The 22,684-nt window shown below is 36.8% G+C and overlaps 2 protein-coding genes and 1 long non-coding RNA gene across 3 annotated transcripts in view; all 3 read left to right on the top strand.

Moving 5' to 3' along the window:
- LOC108734624 (bone morphogenetic protein receptor type-1B) overlaps window positions 1-22,684 on the top strand; it is a 292,996-nt gene that overhangs the window by 72,334 nt on the left and 197,978 nt on the right. The gene's annotated exons all lie outside the window — the stretch shown is intronic.
- The window catches only part of LOC112906321, a 99,265-nt gene that overhangs the window by 15,120 nt on the left and 61,461 nt on the right, over window positions 1-22,684 (top strand). The window lies entirely within an intron of this gene.
- LOC108734625 lies at window positions 17,381-19,269 on the top strand. Its single transcript, XM_018466257.1, has 3 exons — window positions 17,381-17,828; window positions 17,999-18,765; window positions 18,849-19,269. Exons 1-3 carry the CDS (start codon window positions 17,701-17,703, stop codon window positions 19,250-19,252), a joined length of 1,299 nt encoding a protein of 432 aa, XP_018321759.1. The 5' UTR covers window positions 17,381-17,700; the 3' UTR covers window positions 19,253-19,269.

Genomic DNA, 22,684 nt, shown 5'->3' with positions numbered 1-22,684 from the left:
CAATAAAAAATAAGCGAGATAGGTTGGTAGGACACCTTCTCAGGCATGAAGGTCTAGTCAGAGACATATTAGAGGCAGAAACAGGAGTTAGGAGGGGTAGAGGAAGACCTAGATTAGATTACTGTTCGCAAATAGTTAAGGATGTGGGCTGTTCTAGTTTTAGGGAAATGCGACGTTTAGCTCAAGATAGGAAAGAGTGGAGGTACGTGTCCAACCAGTCTTAGGACTGATGACCTTATGATGATGATGTTTTATGGAGAAGTTTTCAGAAAATCAAAAAGACAGTTTTCTCTATTTTTTACTGCTAGAGTCTTGTAGAGCCTATAAAAGAATCAAATGGGTCGAAAACTAAGTCATAGGATACCTTCTCAAGCATGAAAGACTAATTGGAGACATATTAGAAGCAGAAACAAGAATTAGGAGGAGTAGAGGTAGATCTAGATTAGATTATTGTTCAGAAATAGTTAAGGGTGTAGGATATACTACTTTTAGAAAAATGCGAAGATTAACTCAAGATATGAAAGAACGGAAATGCGTGTCCCCAACCATTCTGAGGACTGACGACCATATAATGACTTATTATTTTTTTTTTATTAAATAATTTATATTTCGTTGACTATCTGTGGTACTGTACTCAAAGGACGCAGGCAGATAAACAAAATGTGTCTATAGCAGTGGTGCCTAACCTTTTTAATATTGTTACCCCTGTGACCTATTAAGAAAACTGATTTTACCCTGACCTTTAAATGTTTTCAATAAAAACAACATAAGTAAATACAAATATCTTTAATAATCACAAATTGCACATCAGTATTACAATTTTATATATCTAAACAATAAATTAAGCAGAAATAGTTAGTGATGGTTGGTTTTATTTTGCATTTTTCAAGTTTTTTTATGTTAGCTTTAATTTCGCTTAAAGCGCATCCTAAGTCATGTTCCACATTTAGAAGGATTCTGGTCTTTGTTTCCAGTGTAACCAAAGTTGAAAAACCACTCTCACATCTATAGGTGGTGGCAAAGGGTATTAGCATTTTTAAAGCTCTCTTAGCTAGAGCAGGATAATCGGCACCAGCTTTTCGCCAAAATGTGCTAGGATCATAATTTTGAAATTCTACTCTGCAAGTAGTATTCTGGCGTAGTCCAAGATATTCCACTTTGGCCGCTACGTCTTCGTTTTTAATAATATTATCATCAGTACTAAATTGTCTTAATATCCAAGAACTGGACGGACGATTATACATATCCGGAAAATATTGCTTCAGTGAGTTTATTGATGCAGATAAATGCCGAACCACAGAATTTTCAAATGTAATCTTGTTTTTTCAATATTTATTACTTGTGTATTCAGTTGTATAAACATCGCCACATCTATAATTTTATATTTTTACTATCTACGCATTTCATCAGATTAGGTCTTAATTATAAGGTCTTTGTTACCCCCACAGATTAACTGATTTACCCCCGCAAGGGTAATTACCCCCAGGTTCGGAATCAGTGGTCTATACTCTATAGCATAATCAGTTTACAAGATTCTACTTATTTGAACTTATTATAACCAAATCCCCCATGGATACGCCGATAGACTTGTATACGTGAATGTATTGTCCGGATGGCTGAATTAAAAAAATCCTTTTTAAATGTGCTTGTAAAACATTTATTGGTGCCAATGGAAATAATTTTTATTATGTATTTGGAATTTTATTTGAAATTTATCGCGGTTTATGGCATTCTATAAAATTACAATAACCATTAAACATTAAAAATTTTACTGGTGAATCGTATAAAAAGACAAGTATCCGTTTCATTATGTTATTATTTTTATGGCTTGTCCTACTTTTAGGTCGAAATGGAATGATAAATTCAAAGGCGTGCATAATAAAATAATCTTTTAAAAATCCTGTACACATATTTCGTTACTACGCATAATTTTCATTTTGGGAGGTGCCTATGGATGTAGATGTTAAATATTAGGATTTACTTACTCCTGAATGATATTTGTTGTCGACTGAACGATTTTTAAAATTTAATGCTAACATATTTTGAATCACATGTTTTTATTTACGCTAATGACGAAAATGAGACAGTTAAACATCGCATCGTTCCTTTGGAGTATTACGGTCAATAAAGTGTTATTATGTAAGAAACCGTCAAGATGTCAGATATAACGGCATGCTTTTTGGCAAAACTGTTTCAGTTTTATTTTATAAATATACTTTCATGTTCATGTGTGAGAATGGTAATCAAAATCTACGGTGTCGGGACATTTTTCATCCGAGACACTTTATCTCCTGGGTCATTTCACCTCCTGACTATGAATTTATATGGGGAAGAAAAAGTAGGGAAAGAGCGAATGTAAAGATAGGAAACGAAAAATTAGAAGAAGTGGCCCATTTTAGGTATCTCGGAAGCCAGATAAATCAGGACGGAAGGAGTAGTAGGGATATAGTGCAGAGGATAGCGCAGCGTCGAGTCGCTTTCAATAAAATTCTATGCTCGCGAACGGTTAATTAGGAAATTCGAAAACGGTCGTTAAAGGTGTATGTTTGCAGCACGGCGCTGTGCGGGTGCGAAACATGGTCAGTGGGCGCGGCGAAAAAAAAAAAGGTTAGAAGCGTTCGAAATGTGGTATTACAGACGAATGATGAGGATACTGTGGATAGAGAAGGTTAGAAATGAAGAGGTATTAGAAAGAGTAGGAGGACAGATGACTCTATGGAAGACAATAAGAAATAGGCGAGATAGGTTAGTAGGACACCTTCTTCAGAGACATATTAGAGGTAGAAACGAAAGTTAGGAGGGGTAGAGGTAGACATAGATTAGATTACTGTTCGCAGATACTTAAGGATATGGGTCGTTCTAATTTTAGGGAAATGCGAAGATTAGGTCAGGATAGGAAAGAGTGGAGGTACACGTGTCCAACCAGTCTTAGGACTGGCGACCTCATGATGATGATGATGATAGTATATATATTGCGATTCAAATAAGTGACTGCAATTACCATTTTAATTAGTGCTAATGGTAGTACTAATCTTCATAGTGCTGGCGGAGCCCAACGGTTTTCTGAACGTTTCGATGGGTCATGAATTCCAGAAGTTAGTATGCTTCACCTTTATCTTGCATGGATCTTCAGCCTACTAAATTTTCCTTGCTTCTTCCGGTTACAAAGTGACGAGGAGCCCCAAGACTACTGTTGCAACAGACTTCTGCTTCTGTTTCCGCAATTACAGAATTACGAATCACATCCGCTTCTGCATCTAGTTCCGCATTTTTATAACGTAAGCTTACCGGAACTTTACAAAATCGTATATCTCAACTTTGTTAAAAATTTATTACTGCTTACTCTTAGTGAACTTGATCGTTCTCAAACACACAATTTAAATAGCATTGCTCGTTGCAATATTGTATGTTGAGCAGGTAGCTTTCAGTGACCTAACTGTAAGGATAGACATACGGGGTAAAAGCTTAGTATGCTTAGATTTGCAGATGATATAGCTGTATAAATCTAGAAAGGAGGAGTTAGAGATAGCTTTAAATAAAATGGAAGCGGTATTGATAAAGCAGTACTGCATGAAAATAAATAAAAGTAAAACAAAAATACTGGTAGGCAATAGAAAAAAATAAGGAAAGAGAGAATGTAAAGATAGGAAACGACAGATTAGAAGAAGTGGCTGATTTTAGGTATCTTAGAAAGTCAGATAAGTCAGTATAAAAGGAGTACTAAGGATTTAAAACAGATAATAGCGCAAGGTCAATAAAAAGAAGTCACTTCTATGCTCGCGAACGATTACTTTAGAAATTCGAAAGAGATTGTGAAAGGTGTGTTTGGAGCGCGGCGCTGTACGGGTGCGTAACATGGACGGTGGGCGGAAAAGAAAAGGTTAGAAGCGTTCGAAATGAGGTATTACCGACGAATTATCAAGATACTGAGGATAAAAATGAAAAGGTCGGCTAGGTTAGTTTGGTTAGACGAAAATTAGAAGAAATAGGAGAACAGAGGACTCTATGGAAGTCAATAAAACACAGGCGATACGGATTGGTAGAGCACCTTTTCAGGCATGAAGGTCTAATAAGAGACATATTAGAGGCAGAAACAGGAGTTAAGAGGAGTAGAGATAGATTTAAATTAGATTACTGTTTGCAAATAGTTAAGGATGTCTAGTGTAAGGAAATGGAAAGATTAGCTCAGGCTAGGAAGGAGTGGAGGTGCGTGTCCAACCAGTCTTAGGACTGACGACCTTCTGATGAAGATGAGTGTTCGCTTAGTGTTGTAAGTTTTAAGTTAAAAGTGCAATTTTGAGGCCAAAAAACGAACATTACATTTTCGCCTCCACATCCGCTTTCTTTCCGTTTCTGTTTCCGTTATGACACTTCCGTTGCATCTCAACTCAAGACAACGTCAAGAGTAAGATCAAGACTCATTTCAATTTACGGTTACGCCCTTTGCTTAACTAACTGGTGCTGGTGCGGCGTTATTTTCAGATTTTACGGTGATTCTAGATTGGGCTTGTGCTGGTGTTAAGTATCTAATCTTTTTTTTTTTAGAACAGCCCACTTGGGTTGTCAATTAATTAGGTAGCCCAACTTTTCACATCAGTCAACGAGGAACGGTGCAAACGGTGTTGTTATGACATTCAACGCTGGATCATCGTTCTTTCTGTCGCCGGTTTTGGAGTTCGTCGGGTAATGTTACCGGTCGGCGGCCGAGCGAGCGGCCGATGATAAAAATCCATCCCAATTATTTTTGGACGGTCGAGCACGACAAACGCGCCGATATACGTGTTTGTATGTTGCATATATATGTTTGTATGTGTGAGCAAAGTAAAAAAAAAAATAGAAGAAATGTGACGATGTGGCGGTGCGGCGATGGCGGGCCAACAAAAACGGCAGACGAACGCGACGCTATCGTATCACTTTTATACGATGTGTCGCGTTATCTGGAATCACCTCGTTTAATTTTGTATCGCTTTGGGCTTGTTAGTGGGCTGTTGTTACAGGGTTGAGGTCATTTCCACGGATAATTTTAAAGGAAGGTCCCCATCCTTGGGAGGAAATTAAGGATTTTAGATTTCCACTACAAGCGTCGTGTTTTCTTGTGCCGACGCTTCACTTTTCCCGTGTCGATTGGTGATTTAAAACAAAATGATTCGCGAGATCAAGATCTGAAGTTTCAATTAAAAATAGTGAAGAAACAGGGAATTCCAGTCTTTCAGTTTCTCTCCAGTCTCTCAGAGTCTTCCAGAGTCTTTCAGCGTCTCTGAGAGCGACTCTCACAGTCTTTCACAGTCGGTGTTTTTATCGATGTCTCACAGTCTCTGTATGAGAGACTCGAACGATAAAGTTGTCCATTCAGAGTTTCGAGTCTCTCGTTCAGAGACTGAATACGAAATGAGGATTTCTCTTTGAGCGTCTCTGGTTCGGAGACGCTAAACAGTTTTTTTGACAGTCTCTCAGCAACACCAGAGAGACTCGATGAGAGACGGAGACTCGAGTCTCGCTTTCAGAGACTCTGAGAGATTGAACATTTTTATCTCGGGATACCACATAAGAAGTTGGATCAGGGCAGACGAATTCGGAACGGAGCCGATGTCCTTCCTAATGCTAAGCATTGCTCTAAACCTCTAAGCCATGCCATTATGTCGGTTAATGTAAATAAATGGCTATCAAGATATAAGAAAATATGATTCAAGTGTTTACCATAGATTGGCAATCTTCAGCGTTTAGATTGTCTGTCCCTGACTAATGTTTCAGTAGGGTAGTCCCATTGGCTAATTTTTGACCGATCTTGGTGATTGAGAAGTTGATTTCCAGGTACTCTAATATACTTAAGAATAGAATATGAATAGTGAAAAATATTGAAGTTATATCAAAATAAATGTGATCTTCGTATCTCGAATGTACGAAGTAGACAGAAACGAGTCTTAAATATTTAATATTGAAGATGATCAACATTGACGTTTCCTGGCGAAAAAAATTAACTTCTACATCATCTCGCATTAGTGATTTTTCTCTCGCCATCATCTCAAGCCTCGTGTATTCGAAGCAATTTTTTAGTTTTTTGGGTTTAATTTTGTTCGCTACTGAAGAGTGCGCATTTAGCAAAGTTGTGACAACAAAACTCTTAATCAAGGATTGTGCGCTGTTTTGTGTGGAAGATTACCTTCTATTAAGTCATATCATCATCGTTACGTCTTCGGCTTGAAGGCAGCTTGGACATGCATCTCTACATATTCCTATCTTGAGCCAATTTTCTGATTTATCGAAGACTACAACATCCACGACTTCTAACAATATGCGAACAGTAATCCAATTAAGATCTACATCTGTTTCTCTTTATTCCTGTTTCTGCTTCTACCATGTTTTTAACTAACTGCTGGGTAAAGGTCTAGATGATGGCCCCCCACCCCCTTCGGGGTGGGTGGGATCGAAAAAAGAGGTCTCCCTCACCACTGTTCCATAAAAAGTTCGTGGCGGTCTCACCCCCATAAAAAGTTATGGGGGTTAGATGGGGGGTGGGGATAGGGGGATCGAAAGAGGGCGGTCACCTGACTATAACCCCATAAATAATTTGCGGCGGTCCCACCCCCATAAAAAGTTATCGGGGTTGAAAGTTGATTATNATCCCCTAACCTAACCTAACCTACCCTACTGATAAAGATATTTTGACAATTTTCATACACTATAATTCAAATAAAATTCAATAAAAAAATTATTTTCAAGTAGGTGGAGGTGGGGGATCGAAAGAGGGTGGTCACTTGAACAAAACCCGATAACCTAACCTAACCTAACCTACCCTATTGATAAAGATATTTAAACAATGTTTCATATAACTTTCTCAATATTTTTATGTACTTCATTAGTTTTACCTTTGAATATTTTTTAAGAATGACCCCATAACTTTTTATGGGGATGAAACCGCCACGAACTTTTTATGATTCAGTGGTGGGGGAGACCCCCTCTTTCGATCCCACCCACCCCGAAGAGGGTGGGGGTCATCATCTAGACCTTTACCAACTGCTGATATTGGAGAAAGTGCTCTACCAACTTATCTGACCTATTTCTTATAGACTTCCCTTCGTTCACTTGCTCTTTCTAACCCTTTATATCCACGGTATTTTATATTGCTGCAGTTTTATTTTGTGTCCAACAGTTTACATCCTGCCGGATTTTTAATACCTGTTTCTGTTATGTTAATCCGGTTTCGGACGCTTGTGGCTGGTTTCCATTCCTCATGCCAGCACGGTCTCCTGACTCGTCTTACCTTCTCATACACTTAACGAAATACGTTCATCACAGGGATTTCGGTCTCTCTCTCTCTCTCTCTCTTATTCCGTTGCCGGTTCCGATCTCCGTTCGTTCGCTGCTCGCTTTTACCTACTCAACCTTCTGATTTCGATAGCGCGACATGGCACAGTAGCAGCCTCTTAACGCGAGTGTTTCTTGTTCCTCGCATTATGTTTTGTCTCACGACATGTGTAAAATCACAGCGGGCCGAGGAACAACAACAACAAGACCCGCGAACCGACTGCAATTAAGTGAGAGTGGTGCCCCATAATTAAAATGACCCGCTGCTCTTATTATTATTATTATTATTATAACACCCGGTGAAACAGATGAGCTGGTGACATGTTGAATGGGTGCTAACCAACACCTATAAGAAATATGTTGCGTATCATAAATACATTGACTAATTAGCAATTAAGTATCATAATACCATTTCTTTACTTTCAAGTACTTATAAGAAAGCCTTACTGTAAACCAATTTGGTAGTAGTAGTACCTAGTCTTCACTTAATAAAAGTTTGAAATGGTGTATCTAAAAAAAGTAATTATCCTTCACGAAACTCCTGACAAATGAGAAACTCCGAAATTCTGATAAACTCAAATAAAAATAGTAAAAAGAAAATAGAATTTATTTAGAAGTAAATAAAAAATTAGCCTAAATTGAAAGAAGATTGCATCCGTCGGAAATAGAACCCAAGCCGCTCGTAGTGCAGGCGACGATTCCTACCTCTAAACTCTAAAATGTCTAATGTTTAATGTTGTGTTAGGTATAAGTGCCGATCGCGTATGAGATAACTGCACGGTAGGTTGAGTAAGACACGTCGATATCCTTAATTGAAAAGGACCTTCATCATTATTATCATCATCATAAGGTCGTCAGTTCTAACACTGGCTAGACACGCACCTCCACCATTTCCTATCTTAAGCTAATCTTCGCTTTTCCCTAAAACTACAACAACCCGCATCCTTAACAATTTGCGTACAGTAATCTAATCTAGTATGTCTCTGACTAGACCTTCATGCCTGAGAAGGTGTCCTACCAACCTATCTCGCTTATTTTTAATTGACTTCCATAGAGTCCTCTGTTCTCCTATTCTTTCAATCCCAACCTTCTCTATCCACAGTATCCTCATCATTTGCCTGTAACACCACATTTCGAACGCTTCTAACCTTTTCTTTTTCGCCGCGCCCGCCGTCTATGTTTCTCACCCGTACAGCGCTACACTCCATACACCTTTAACAATCTTTTTCGAATTTCTAAATTAATAATTCGCGAGCATAGAAGTGACTTCTTCTCTGCGCTATCCTCTGCTTTGTATCCCTACTACTCTTTCCGTTCTGACTTATCTGACTTCCTAGATACCTAAAATCAGCCACTTCTTCTAATTTTTCGTCTCCTATCTCTATCTTTGAAAAGGACCTTGTCAAACATTAATGAATTCAACATTACTGACAAAATCTCTTGGGATCAGCGTTCACTACATTATTCATTCATACTTATTGTGGAAATCATTAATGCAATTAATTTAAATAATTGGACAATGCTCGAGAGCGAACGTTGCTGATTTAGATCCATGCAACAATTACCACTTCATAAGACGTTTAAAGATACTTCCAATATTGTCAGTTTCAAACATTTTCGGTATGTTGGGTGTGGGTACCATCAGGGTTTCACCGTTTAGATATATGAATACTTAGTAGGTGTAGACACATATGGTTATAAAGTGTTCGAAAGGCCATATTCGTGTTATAATAAGCCACAAAACAACAACCGAGGCACACGGAGTTCGTGGAGGTCGACCAGTGGCATCATGGTCTTTATGGTGCCTGCCTTGGTCGTCTGCGGTCTGATAACTATTATTGCCGTGTACCACGTCTGGTATTGATACTCGCCATCCCCGTGAACAACATACAGTTTTGTTTTGACCAAACGAGGTCAAGAACGTGACCGCTTCTCGGTTCGCGGACTACGAGTCCCAACTCACGACAAAAGAAAAACCAATTCCTCTGTAGGTGGGTACGTACGTGCTGTTGTATATGAAAAATATCGAGGGTATTTAATAAACAATGGCGCACAGTGATATGGTTGTAGGACATGTGTACAACAACTCGTGGCCAACCTTATTTCCGTTATTGTTCCTTCAGTCCTATCGCGCTTTACGTAGTAGTCCCTCTAAAGTGGTTCGTAGATGACGTCGTTATCAGGGGCGCATTAAGGACTCTACGCTCCTATTTTCGAAAACCGATGTGTCAAATGTATGGGACTGCTTGCATTACGAAGAGGAACATGCAATAATTTCTAGGAGGAAAGAAATGATAACTAAGAAAGAAGGATATAAATGACTGAAGACTCACCCTTCGGATTGTTGTCCCTGGTGTTGGAGTTCAAACTGCAGACATCAGCTGATGTATTCTAGCCTGTTGGTTTGCGAAAATCCTAGTAATTCTCGAAGACATTTTTATTATTTTTATTTTTATATGATTATTTGTAATCCGGCTCGAAGGACCACTGTTTGCCGTGAAATCACGAGCAGTATTTTCTCAAAATGTTTGTTTTAACGAATCGAATGAAACTCGATACAAAACATTGTACACAGACTTTATTTACATGTTAATTATTAACTATGAAATAACGGATTACAACTACAGGCACAACGAAGAAAATATGAATTAAGAACTCACGTTAACAAGAAGAAGGACGAAACGTAACGACCTCTAAATTATGTGACAAAATCAAAAATTGTTCTGGTGCCACCAACAATATCTGGTATGTAACAAAAGAATACGAACCAGAGGCCAATAAAGGGAAAAATCCAGCAAGGTATGACTCTGTCTCGAGCTATGAAATTGCTGTAACCAACATATAATTGAAGAGCATCGATAATAAAATTAATAAAGGTGGTTGTCGTCGAAGACCTTCACAGAACCTGACCATTGGGACCAAATCGGCCTATTATTGTTTGCAAAAGAACATTCAAGAGATATTTCCAGTATAATAAAATAAAATAGGTTGAATAATGATAAGCAAATCTACCTCTAACGACTAAAAAAAAATATTAAAATTAAACTGAAACTTTCATATTCTTATCGACCCTAGTCCTTCCTGTTCTTTTCCGTTAGAAACTGAAACAGCATTACTTTGTAAGGTAAGTTAACCGCATAGCGACCGCTACGACCACAACCATCAACTGCAAGAAATCAGCAACAACTTTGTTGTTTCTACTTCTCGATTGACTTTCTAGTTTTAGATTTAACGATCATGTTAAGGTTCAGATTGTGGGCGGGCCGCTTGTTTACGATTATAAGATTTTATACCAATTTATCACGAGCACATGGTCATGTAATACCCACTGGAATAATAAGAGTGTATTACGTGCACTTAGTACAAACGTGTATGTATGCGGGCATTGTGGATGGTAGTAAGACCACTTAATGGCATTCTTTCTAATTAGCGCCGACACCGATTTATAAAGACGATAGCCACGGAACGTTGAGAACAAATTTCATTTTTTTTTATTAAAGACATACTTATGTTTAGTTCATCACGACTCTGTATGGATTTGGAACGTGGACGGTAAGCTTTGAGAAAGAGAAAAGTTCGAAGCCATTGGATTGTGGTGTTATAGGAAGATGTTAAACATGCTGTGGATAGAAAAGTTAAAAAGGAGGAGTTTTAGAACTCTTATTAGAAGAACAGAGGGCGTTATTACTGTTAATAATAAATAAGCGAGATATATTAGTAGGATACCTTCTCAGGCTTGAAAGGGTCAATTAGAGACATATTAGAAGCAGAAGAAAATAGTATTGGCCAATCGTCGAACAACCGTTAGAGAAATTGTGGAGAACCTAAACTCCTGCCATTCGATTTTTACCAATGATTTGGGCATGAGACGGGTCGCTGCGAAATTCTTACCAAAATTGCTCGATTTCGATCAAAAACAGCATCGCATTAACATTGCTAAGGACTCTGTTGGACTCTGTTCGCGACGACCTATATTTGCTCCAGAGGATCATAACTGGTGATAGCTCATGAGTTTAGGGTTATGACGTGGAAACCAAAGTTCAATCATCACAATGGAAGCTGCCGCATGAGCCAAACCGGAAAAAAAGCGCTTTAAATTAGGTCGAATATGAAGGTTTTGCTTACAGTTTTCTTCGATTGCAGGGGCGTTGTGCATCATATGTTTTCGCCACAAGGTAGAGCGGTCAATAAGGAAAATTACCTGTAAGTTATGCACCAAGTAATCCTCCAGAAACGCCCGGATTTATGGAAGAACAAAAATTAGTTTTTGCACGATGATAACGCCCCTGTTCACACATTGTTGCTTGTGCGCGAACTTTTTCCAAAAACAACACACTAATAACGCCACCGTATTCCCCATTCCCCACCAGATCTGGACCCTCATGACTTTTTCTTGTTCCCGAAACTGAAAAGGCCCATGAAAGAACGACGCTACTCTACGATTGAGGAGTTAAAAACGGCATCGAAGGAGGAGCTGAACAAGATCACAAGAAATGATTTTTTGAAGTGCTTCGGGGGTTGAAAAAAATGTTGGCTGGTGGGGATTACTTTGAAGGGGACAAAACAGATACTTCTGAAAAAATAAAAAAATCTATTGCATTTCTTAGATTAACTTACCTCGGCCATAGTATCACAATGCAATATATCTACTTACAGTAAGTTTACAAAGGTATTAAGTATAGGTATGTTCTTTATTTATTGAGTGTATGAAAAATTGTTGCTTATTTTAATTAGTGACATTAAAAGTTATTTATGTTTAATTAGGTAGAATTAAAAATTAAATGCAGTAAGAAAATTTGTTTTTGTTTCCTTTTTCTCTAAGACGAATGTTGTTGTAAATGAAAAGTACAAAATAAAAAGGAATTCATGGAAATTGAACTCTAACGAAAAAATTATTATCTTATATCAATTATTGCAGCAAGAAGAAGTAGGAGTAATTTATACAGATGAGTGATATGACACACGTAAACGATAAGAATCTAGTCTACTTAATTGCGTCTATCTTTCCAATTAAAAGAAATTGGGGTTTTTGATTGATGTAGCACAAAATTGTTCGATAATTCGCTTTCAGAATGTTAACAACCTGACGAACGAGGTGCAGCGAACAGAATAATCACGTAATCAAACGATCCGGAAGATAAAACAGATCAGTCGACAAGAAATTATTGGTACCAAATACATAGAAATCATCTTGGAGTATGTATTTGACTTGTATAATCTACCTTGAAGAAGCTTTAACACCGTAAAGCGAAACATCCGTGTGATTATATAATAAATAGAAATTTTCACACCTTTTAAATTGCTTGAATAGTCCTACTGAAATTAGTAATAGGGGGAAGAAATACGAAGATGCTATTGATCATCACAAAGTTCTTGGAAAACAAGGCATTTAAAGGATAAGAATACAAATAGTGATAGAATAGATTGGCGATTTTAAAGTTATGTAACTGATTGGTTTCTAATCATAAATTTTACATCAAACGATAGCAAGTCCATCAAAAACAGTGCCTTTTGTATAGATAATTAATAAAATTAATTTAATGTATTTGATGAGATTGTACCGTTCAAACGCTAATAGATATAACCTTTAAATTGAGGAAAATTTGAGTTGATCATTATTATTATAGGCTCGCTAGTCCTAAGACTGATTGGACACGCACCTCCACTCTTTCCTATCATGGGAACATCCCACATCCTTTGGGTTGAGTAAAGTAATCAAGCATCTTCACTACATAGTATAAAACTAAGTCGTTTCCCGTTATCTGTCCCTATGTATGCTTAAATTTTTAAAACTACGCAACGGATTTTGATGCGGTTTTTTTTAATAGATAGAATGGTTCAAGAGGAAGGTTTATATGTATAATACATGCATAATATAGTAGAGAAACACTGATAATTTTAGAACTTTCTAATGTAATGTCGTAAATAAACACATTTTTTGAGCTTTCTTTGCAAACGCTGCCTGAACCCTACGAGATAGATCAAAATAATGTACTACAATATTGTACATCTTAAAAAGATCTACAAAAAAGTCCGTGATGGTATATATCTCTTAGGGATAACCATTTTTTATCCTTTACTTTTTATGAGAAATAATGGCTTATTTACGAAGCGATTTTAAGCAGAAGCATTAATTCTTATCCAATTAAGTACCTTAAATACATTGCGCATTTAATATAGATCAATATGGCTCTTTACAGCATGTAATTTGAATTGTGTATATAGGGTTTGTCGGTTTTTAAAAACCGTTTTTTTTTTGAGAAAATTATGAAATTCGAAAATTTTCTGTTAAAAGTTTTTGTTCGAATTACAGAATATTCGAGCAAAAATTTTTTTTTTTAAATTCGAAACCGGTTAAAACCGGTTTTCTGGAAAAATTACTATTCGAAAACCGGTTTTCTAAAATGTCGGTTTTTGTATAAACCCTAGTTGTATATAAAGACATTCTGTAGTATATTTAGTATGTTCAGGGGGTGTCTTTTGAAGATTTCCCCTCCTCGAGAATAATCTAAACGAAAAAAACCCGTGCGAAGCTGGTTCGGGTCGCTAGTTTAGGGTATTCCATAATATGGAACCTTCAAGGTTCGAGTCCGCAACGCACTTACGATTAAACAATACGTTTGAATGTTGAATGTATTATGTCCACAGCAATTTATTCATTGATTATGAACAAACAACAGGTCAAACATGTTTTTCTGCCATTCTTTGCAAAATAAAAATATAAAATGCGTACATCTAAAATTCTTGAACTTATGCATATGCATTTCGTACGTACGTAGTAAGTCGCGTCCTCGGAAAACAGTGTAATATTTGCGACCGTTCGTTTGTTTAAAAATAGCCTCAGACGAGTACTTCCTTTAACGTTTCGAAATGGCGTAAAAATAACCGCATAATAACCTGCATAAACGATCGATTTGGCGTCGACACAGTCGGTCTAGGGTCTAAAGTTTATCATCGTTTGATAATAACGAGTGCGTTATTTGTGTGTGCCATCCATTCACGAATTAAAATCGCAGCTGGCTATCTTTTTATAAACGCTTCCTCTCGATAATGCCGTTTTTTTTTTACTAAGATATAATTAATCTTGGCCATGTAAATAGGATAAAGGATGTCGTAGCTTTTACAACTGTTGACGGAAAATAAGGAAAGTATTGTGCAGCGTTGTCATGTTGTTCAAGAATATAAAATCTAGGGTAAATGTCTCGATGACATTTTATGGGGTTTTACTCATTTGACCACCCTCTTTCGATCCCCCCTACCCTCATTCGATCCCCCTACCCCCACCCCCATCTAACCGCCATGGGGGGCGGTACAGTGGTAGGGGAGACCTCCTCTTTCGATCCCTCCCCTTCGGGGGTGGGGGCCATCTTCTAGACCTTTACCAAATCTAGTAACCATGCAATTGTTTCATCAAACATTAATTTTGTGATACACATTGTTGTATTCAATGGGAGCTGGGGGCCGTTTATGTTATAGAAAGTGATGAACCTTCCGGTAGTAGCTGTGAACAAGTTCAACATTGTCTTTCATCATCGCTTTCATTGGATTATGATTTAAATTAGTTTATTTGATTAGTTAGTGCATCATCATACGGTCTTAAGTTGCAAAACTGGTTGGATATCACGCACCTCCACTCTTTCCTATGCTTTCCATGTCTCTAAGTAACCCTTCATGCCTGAGAGGATGTCCTTCCAACTTATTTCGTCAAATGTTTCTTGACTTGTTTCGTAGAAGAGGGGTAGGTAATCTTCAATAGACACCCAGCCATCCTTACGACTGGATGGTATGTGTATGGGTGTGTGTATGTTATTGGAGGAGGATGGGTAGATTTTCTAGGTAATCGATGAATTCGTCAAGAAGGTCGAGAGTGATTGCCAATGGTTTGGCAGAAGGGAAGAGGATTTTGTTTTTGGGTTTACCTGTGATTCTTCTAGGGTTTTTGTTATGATAGAATTTTCGTTGTGGATGATATTTTGATGAATTGATGGCTTATTGACTTCCATAGCGCCGTCTGTTCAACTCTTTCTAGTATCTCTCATTTCTAACGTTCTCTATTCTTAGTATCCTCATCATTCACCCGTAACACCACATTTCAAACGCTTCTAATCTTTTCTTTTTTCGCCGTGCCCACCGTCCACGTTTCGCACTCGTACAGTGCCATACTCCAGACATACACCTTCGACAATATTTTTCGAATTTCTGAATTAACCATTCGCGAGCATAAAAGCGACTTTTTTTATTAAAGGCGACTCGACCCTACGCTGTCCACTCTTTTATATCTCTGCTGCTCCGTTGACCCTGAATTATCTGTCTCCCTATGAATATCGTAAATTAGCAATTTCTTTTAATTTTTAGTCGTCTATCTTTAAATTTAATCTTTCCCTACTTTTTCTTCCCTTGTATACCAATATTACTAAAATACCCTTAACGGGTTAATTATATATATTTCACAGTATAGGTTCAATACTCACACTGCGTCACAGTTCCTGATTGTAGTTTCAGGTTTATGTCAAATTACATTAAAAAAAATGGAAAAAAACGTTTCTCTTTACATTGTTGATGTCGCTCATAAATAATGATCTTTTAATGTGTATAAGGATTAAAATAATTCGAAGTGGTCTGTATTCTGTCGAAACTGCCAGACACGGATCGCGATTTCGATCTTTTTGGATCTCATCAGCGCGTCGCAGGCAGCTCCTACAGAACACAGACCAACTTTTACCTGCTGTCTTAACAGTGCGTTTTAGAAAATACTACAAATGGCGCAGTAAACGCCATCTGTAGCACGATGCTACATTTTAGGATTACGTATGCTCCAACAAGGTCCACTTGTGTGGATATCTACTTGCTGAAAACGAATCCCGGCGTAGCCAACCTCAACGTGATAGGCACGTTAGCTTAATCGAATAAAATAATTCGAAGTGGTCTGTATTCTGTCGAAACTGCCAGACACGGATCGCGATTTCGATCTTTTTGGATCTCATCAGCGCGTCGCAGGCAGCTCCTACAGAACACAGACCAACTTTTACCTGCTGTCTTAACAGTGCGTTTTAGAAAATACTACAAATGGCGCGGTAAACGCAATCTGTAGCACGATGCTACATTTTAGGATTACGTATACTCCAACAAGGTCCACTTGTGTGGATATCTACTTACTGATAACGAATCCCGGCGTAGCCAACCTCCACGTGATAGGCACGTTAGCTTAATCGAATAAAATAATTCGAAGTGGTCTGCATTCTTCTATTTTATTCGATTAACCTAACGTGCCTATCACGTTGAGGTTGGCTACGCCGAGATTTGTTTTCAGATATCCACACAAGTGGACCTTGTTGGAGCATACGTAATCCTAAAATGTAGCATCGTGCCACAGATGGCGTTTACTGCGCCATTTGTAGTATTTTCTAAAACGCACTGTTAAGACAGCAGGTAAAAGTTGGTCTGTGTTCTGTCGGAGCTGCCTGCGACGCGCTGATGAGATCCAAAAAGATCGAAATCGCGATCCGCGTCTGGCAGTTTCGACAGAATACAGACCACTTCGAATTATTTTATTCGATTAAGCTAACGTGCCTATCACGTTGAGGTTGGCTACGCCGGGATTCGTTTTCAGCAAGTAGATATCCACACAAGTGGACCTTGTTGGAGCATACGTAATCCTAAAATGTAGCATCGTGCCACAGATGGCGTTTACTGCGCCATTTGTAGTATTTTGTATAGGGATTATTGATCTCAAGAAGCGTGCCTACTTGAAATGAATATCACAATTATTATTCGCGACATTTCGTCAACGATTTATCGTTAACTTAGATGTAACCCATCAGTGTTGTAATTTAATCGCCGTGGATAAAAACTTTGATATCCATTTTAAGTATGCTCCTTGAAATCAATAATCCCTATATACAATTTTTGAATTATAGAAAGTGTTCAAACTATAAGTCGCTATGAATAATACAAAAATTATTTAATGTTGGTAACTTTTGAAAATTTTCCACTTTGAAACAAAAATAGAAATGTCTTTATTAATAAACAGCCATTCTTAAAATAATTTTAGATTATTCTATGCTGAATGGAGAAGTTTCATGATGTTGTTAATAATATATTCAACGTAATTGTATTAAAATATAGATCAAAACTAATCAATCACCGAAAGAATTTTTGAAATCCGTCAATAAATGACTTAGAAATAGATTATTGAAGTTTACGTATTTTAGTACGGAACGTCTGAAGTTTCCGATTCGCCTGTGACGTCATTTGACCTATTCGATATCACCGCACCACGAATCATTCAAGTATTAGTTTCAGAGTCGCGAAGGGCTCTTGCTTCGTTCGTCTTTATTTACGTACCGTCGTTTGTTTCTTTTTTATTTATGAGTGTGTAGTTTTTATTTCACTATAATGGAAGATGGCTTCGTCAAAGGACAAAGTGATAATTTGCCTCATATTGATATATACACAGTGATGGACTTTTTTTCTTCAAATCCGTCTTATGTTAGTGCCGAAATAAAAGGAGTTAAACTTTTTAAGTAAGTACATACATTTAAGTTTATTCCTTCAGTCACATGGTCTAACTTACAACTATGATTTCTAAATAAGAAACAGATTGTAGTTTAGTACTGGTTGTTGGAATCGACATTTTTACAACACATACGAGTATTGCATTGAAACGATATCAAATGTATCGATATTTTTTCAGGGCCGGTCGAGCATCTTACCGAGATGAAGCTATTGGATATGTTCAAGTGAAACGTAAGGGCTTTAAATGTACAGTGAAATGCAGAATTTCACCTGAACATAAAGTAAGAAGTAAGCCTTATCACTGCACGTTGGTTTGTGATGAAAACGAAGGAATGGTGGAAAGTGTAGTCTGTCATGATTGTCCTGCTAATCAAGGAGGGTGCAAACACACTGTCGCATTTTTGATATGGCTCTTTAAAAGAACTGAGGAACCTGCCACTACGTCAATAAAATGTTACTGGACAAAACCAGCACTTTCTAAAGTTGGAAGTCATATTAAATTTATAAAAGCTAAGGATTTTAAAAACAAAAAGTTTTCTGATTTAAATATTACTGAAGATACAACCTTTTTTAATAAATTCGTAACAGAATGTAAAAATCGTAAAACTAACAACGTGCAAATAATGACCTACTTTATGGATATCAACATTGAGTTGAAAGTTTCACTTCACTATCTGATCTGTAAATACAAAAGTGAAAAAGACGAATTTAGTGTGAACAACTTTATAAAATTTTGCATGGACAATATTACTGAAGAACAATGTGTTTCGATAGAAAAAGCGACAAAAGATCAATCTGCCGCTTCTCTGTGGTTTGAACTCCGATACGGCAGGATCACGGCTTCTATAGCTTATGAAGCATCAAAATGTAATACTGCGGATGGTATACTTGTAGAAAAAATTTTAGGAGCTTATCAATTTAAAGAACCGTTTGCTATACAAAGAGGTATAAAACTGATAAAAACTATAAATGTGATATTAACGTATAAATATTCGCGTATTTAAGTACCTCTTTTATAATTGTTTTAGGTAAACTTCTTGAAGACCAAGTCAGAGCACAAATAGAAATTATTAAAAAAGTCAAGATCAGGAAGTGCGGTCTTTTTTTGACAAAGGAACATCCTATGTTAGGGGCCTCGCCTGATGGCATAACAGAAGAACATACTATTGAAATTAAATGTCCACTGAAAACTGAAACCATGAAAAAATACATTAACAATGCAAAATTGTCAGCAAAATGTGAAGCTCAAGTACAACTACAAATGCACTTCGCGAATAAATCAAAAGCCTTTTTTTGCATTGCTCATGCAGATTTTGAGACATCTCAACAAGTTGATGTTTATGAAATTTTTTATAATTCAGATTATTGTAAAAAAATAATTAATGAATGTACATTATTCTGGAAGCATATTTTTAATGCAATGATTAAATAAAACTCAATAAGCTTTGATTACACGTTTATTAATTTCTGTTGAACATTCACCATAGCACAAGCAATAACAACAATGGAATCTAACAAATAAATTGCTTTAGTATCAATGCAAGCGTGAGGTGCTGCCATAGAAAAATTTCTTAATCTGCCGATTGTTCTTTCAACATTTATACGGAGCGCTGCTATTCGTTTTGTTTCCATGACTTCCAGTTTCGAACTAGCTTTGCCTTCGGTTACGCTAGGAGGCCTTATTAGGTGACATCCTTTACCTTGTAACAAGTGGGATACGTTTTTAAATCCTCTATCAGCCATTACAGAACATCCCGGTGATAAATATTGTAAAAAGCCACAATCTTCAAATATTATTGTGTCGCTAGCTCTGCCCCCATAACCTTCAGAAATGAAGTTAATCAGTCCATCAGGTGTAATGGAAATCAAATATTTAATTGTATTACAATGTTTATACTCGGACCACGTCAAAGTCTGTTGCATTGCATTTGAAGGTTTTTCAATTCTTATTTCAAAACAGTCCAAAATACTCACTGTAGTTGAATATCTCTTTCTAAAAGATATCGGTAACTTTTCACGAATTTCTTCGATACGTGGAAAATATATTAACTGTTTCATTCGGTGACCTATTAAGGGAACAGTTTTATTGAATATTCTACTAACTGAGCTTTTACATATATCAAAATCTATAGCCAGACGCACATAGGAATCGTCTAAACGAATTTTCTTCAATGATATTAGAATATCTCTTACAGGACTAGCAATACTTTCAGATAGTAGTTTCGTAAGAAAAAAAATTTCTTCTGGCAATCCCATATAAAAAATAACGTTTTTAGTTATTTTGTTTATGGTATCATTGCGATATTGAGGCTTCATTGTGTTTGAGAAGGAATTAGTTGAACTTGTACTGTTTGGTGAAAATATTGATGCTTTTGAAGAAGAACTGCTTAGAGAAGATATCGATATTCTCGATGGAGAGCGCTGAGGAAATTCATAAACGATTTGGGAGCACTTATTTCCCGTATCTTTCACACTGTTCCTTCTTATGATGGTTTGTACTGCTTGATTTTTTTGTGAAGTTTTGATATTTACTTGAACTCCTTTGTTTCTCTTTTTATTTGGATGATTATCTGATTCTGTAACAGCAATGTTCTCTGGTAGCGGATCCTCTGTTTCATTTAACTCCATTTCATCACACTCAATCATTTCAAAAGGTTGAAACGAAGGTGATTGACTTAAAGTCGACGGTACTTCCTTTGTTAATAGACTTTCATAAAATTCAATTCGACGTCTTTTTTTATATGCTCCTCGTTCTTTTTGAGGTTTCGCCGCTATTTGACAGTCAAATTTATGAGGACATATGTTGGGTTTTAACTTTAATGTTCCCCCAACCAGTCGATGTTTGACTAAATTTTCTGTGTCATTTTCAACCTGTAAATTCGATTTTTACAGTACTTAATAGGCAGCTATTACTAATAGTTACTTACATCAAAATGATCTTCACACACATATTTAGTGCTTTTAGGGCTAATTAGATCACGCTTCATTACTTTGCACCACTTTTTTCTTGTTGTTATATTATTTGGTACACGAAAAAAAACTTTATTGGGATTTTTAACTGTTGTGCTTTTACACATTGGTACAATACAATATTTGTAGGCATTTTTTTTAATTTCTGCCATCGCGTAATAACCAAATTTGAATTGAACGGCGTAAACAACTGCACAACAATACTGTTAAATTTCAACAAACGGTACTTTTAACCGTTAGGCTCATAAAAAAACACCCCATAATAAACTTGAAACTAAATTGGAATCGTAAAGGATCCTTCTTCAACCGTTACCTCTATAAACTAATTTAAACATTGTACCGATGCATCTAAGGGTCTACTACCAAATAAACACCATACCGCCTTGTAAATTTGCAAACATTCTAAAAATTGTATGCAGGAATTTTATGGTCTGCAAAACGAAGAACGGTCTCTGAACAAATACATTCGTACGTACTCTGCGAATACGTGCGGCGTCGTTTAGGTCAAATGACGTCACACGATGGAGCGCCGCGTGTAACAAAATTATTCTTGCAAGCGCAACTTTAAAGTCCCATAACTTTCTTATTTCTTGAGATATTTTATCAATTCTTTCACGTGTTTGTTTTATTCTTTTATAATTTTTATAATTTATCCATAAAAAAAAAATGGAAACTTCTTCATTGAGGAAGAAGTTATTTGATTTCTATGCCCACTCGCATTTTACGAACACTTGCGTGCGTATTTGCTAATTGACCAGTTTACACAGTACACATAAGTGTAAACGCAACGTGACCGGACTAAAAAGCATTAACTAACATTAACGAAGTTTGAGAGAAGCATTTTATAAATGTCACGTTCGTATTAAAATTAATACGATTTAGAAAAAAAGAATGATAAGAATAAGAGGCATGAAAATATCGAATTGCATGGGAAATAGTTTTCTAATTTCGCTTAGACAATAGTTAATATGAAGACGTAATTTAATGAGATAGGTGGTTGAAAAATTTTGAATGAATCTACAAAATTATTTGTGAGTGTCTCCAAAGCCGATTTAAAAAAAATTAAAAAATTTTCATAGGGTAAATATTATAAATACTTAAAAATGCAGGGATCAGTTACAAAGATAGAACAGTGATACTTAGTTTGTATAAAGAGCAACAGGCAGTTATAGAGATGGAGCTGCAACGTAGAGAAGTTTATATTAAGAAGGGACTCAGAGAGGGATGCATATTGTCAGGGCTACTTTTTAATATATACATCGAAGACGCGGTCAACATCGTTAAAGACATTACAACTGTAGGGATAGATACAGAGGGGCAAAACATTAGTATGCTTAGATTTGCAGATGATATAGCAATATGAGCATCTAGCAAGGAGGACCTAGAGATAGCTTTAAATAAAATGGAAGCAATATTGACAAAACAGTACTGTATGAAAATAAATAAAAGTAAAACAAAAATTACTGGTATGCAAGGGAAGGAAAAGTAGGGAAAGAGCGAATATAAAGATAGGAGACGAAAAATTAGAAGTGGCTGATTTTAGGTATCGAGGAAGTCAGATAAGTCAGGACGGAAGGAGTAGTAGGGATATAAAGTAGAGGATAGCGCAGGGTCGAGTCGCCTTCAATAAAATGAAGTCACTTCTATGCTCGCGAACGATTAATTTAGAAATTGGAAAAAGGTTGTTAAAGGTCTATGTTTAGACGCCGGGTCGATTCCGGGTCCGTCTGCCTTGGTCGAAGTTTTTCTATGGTTTCCTTGGATCACTTAGGCAAATGCTGAGGCAGTAATATTCCACAGATAATCTTTCACTCTCTTCTGTCTTCATTTCGTCCGTCTCATCTTTCTCACCCGAACCACCACCCACCGATTCCCACGATTCCTGAAAGCAGGC

The sequence above is a fragment of the Agrilus planipennis genome, unplaced genomic scaffold, assembly GCF_000699045.2.
Source record: "Agrilus planipennis isolate EAB-ADULT unplaced genomic scaffold, Apla_2.0 scaffold79, whole genome shotgun sequence".
Taxonomy (NCBI): Eukaryota; Metazoa; Arthropoda; class Insecta; order Coleoptera; family Buprestidae; genus Agrilus; species Agrilus planipennis.
The sequence above is the reverse complement of the archived record's forward strand: the minus strand, read 5'-3'. Positions and strand labels throughout refer to the sequence as shown.

Bases quoted from the DNA above. Each gene is read 5' to 3' on its own strand.
- LOC108734625 (XM_018466257.1), top strand. From the start codon at position 17,701: ATGGAAGATGGCTTCGTCAAAGGACAAAGTGATAATTTGCCTCATATT. The intron at 17,829-17,998 runs GTAAGTACATAC...ATATTTTTTCAG, and splicing joins AAAGGAGTTAAACTTTTTAA to GGCCGGTCGAGCATCTTACC. The intron at 18,766-18,848 runs GTATAAAACTGA...TAATTGTTTTAG, and splicing joins ACCGTTTGCTATACAAAGAG to GTAAACTTCTTGAAGACCAA.